The 1208-nt window shown below is 40.1% G+C and overlaps 1 protein-coding gene across 1 annotated transcript; it reads left to right on the top strand.

The window, feature by feature from the left end:
• Positions 1-213: 213 nt before the first annotated feature.
• LOC128735614 (uncharacterized) lies at positions 214-681 on the top strand. The gene is made up of 2 exons (XM_053830097.1): positions 214-408; positions 493-681. Exons 1-2 carry the CDS (start codon positions 214-216, stop codon positions 679-681), a joined length of 384 nt encoding a protein of 127 aa, XP_053686072.1.
• The last annotated feature ends 527 nt before the right edge of the window (positions 682-1208 follow it).

Genomic DNA, 1208 nt, shown 5'->3' with positions numbered 1-1208 from the left:
TCAATTAAATCCAAATCACCCATTTAATTGGACAACAAATTTGTTTACCTAATTTTTCCAATTAATTTCGGGCTCACCACACCAGTAGCGAAGCCCGACTTCGTTGCAATTATTTTCAAATCACAGGCCGGCACCTTGACCGAGCAGTAATAATGAGTGAACCGATGAAAGTTACACCTGTCACTATGATTTCCCGTAACAAATAGCCTCGTAATGCCGAGCTTCATTTTACCACCAACAGCACCGCCGGAAGCGTTTGAAATTCCCTTGGATGACGACAATCCGGAAAGCCTTATCAAAAAGCACCCCCCGAAACGTCTCAAGCGACTGGAAGAGCAGACGTCCGACCCGCCGAGCATTGAAGACCTTGAGGAAAAGCTTGCCACCGCCGAAATCAGACGACAGCAGGTACGATACGAAGTCCGACAGTATAAATGCTTTTCGGCTGGCTGACCTAGAAAATTATTATTGTTCCTTGACATGATTTTTCAGTTTTTGGCTAGTCGTGTTCAGAAAACTACAACCTTGGAGCACTCCGAGCTGGAGGAAAATTTCTACGTCCCGTCGGTGATCGAAGAGGAGGACGAAACCGAGGAAGCGGACGGAAACGGTGCTACCGACCTCACCGAGGTTAGCGTGGAGAAGGAAGAGCAACGAAATGAGACATGCAAAAATGGTTGAGGGTGGCGAATGAAACAAGATTTTTTATTAAACATACATTTATTTATTAATCTTTTCATTATATACTTTTATTTTTTTGTTCATATATAGATCATTTGAACCTAATTTGTCACATTATCAATTATATTAATCAATAATCAATAATAATAATGATATTAATAATAATATTTTTGGCATACCCGTATAATACTTTTATAAAATAAACACTTCCATTTATTTTTTCTCTGTGTGTGTATATTTTCTAGCCTTCCTTCCACAAACAATGTGTATACAATCTTACTGCCTTTCCTAGCGCTAGATCCTTTCCCACTGTGTGGCGATTGATTAGGAAAAATTCACTCGTATTAAAAGAAACAAGATTCATCCACAGATACTATATGATAACCTCAATTCTCTCGTCGTTCTTAGGATACTTAGGCATGTTTTAATATAAAATTTTCCTCTGTATGTCAGTTAGCAGTATCTGGGGGGCGGGCGCTTTTGCATTCCCGTCCCAGTTTCGTTACCGCGTTTGCTCGTCTTACGAA

Source organism: Sabethes cyaneus, chromosome 2 (assembly GCF_943734655.1).
Source record: "Sabethes cyaneus chromosome 2, idSabCyanKW18_F2, whole genome shotgun sequence".
Taxonomy (NCBI): domain Eukaryota; kingdom Metazoa; phylum Arthropoda; class Insecta; order Diptera; family Culicidae; genus Sabethes; species Sabethes cyaneus.
This window is presented reverse-complemented; position numbering and strand designations above follow the sequence as displayed.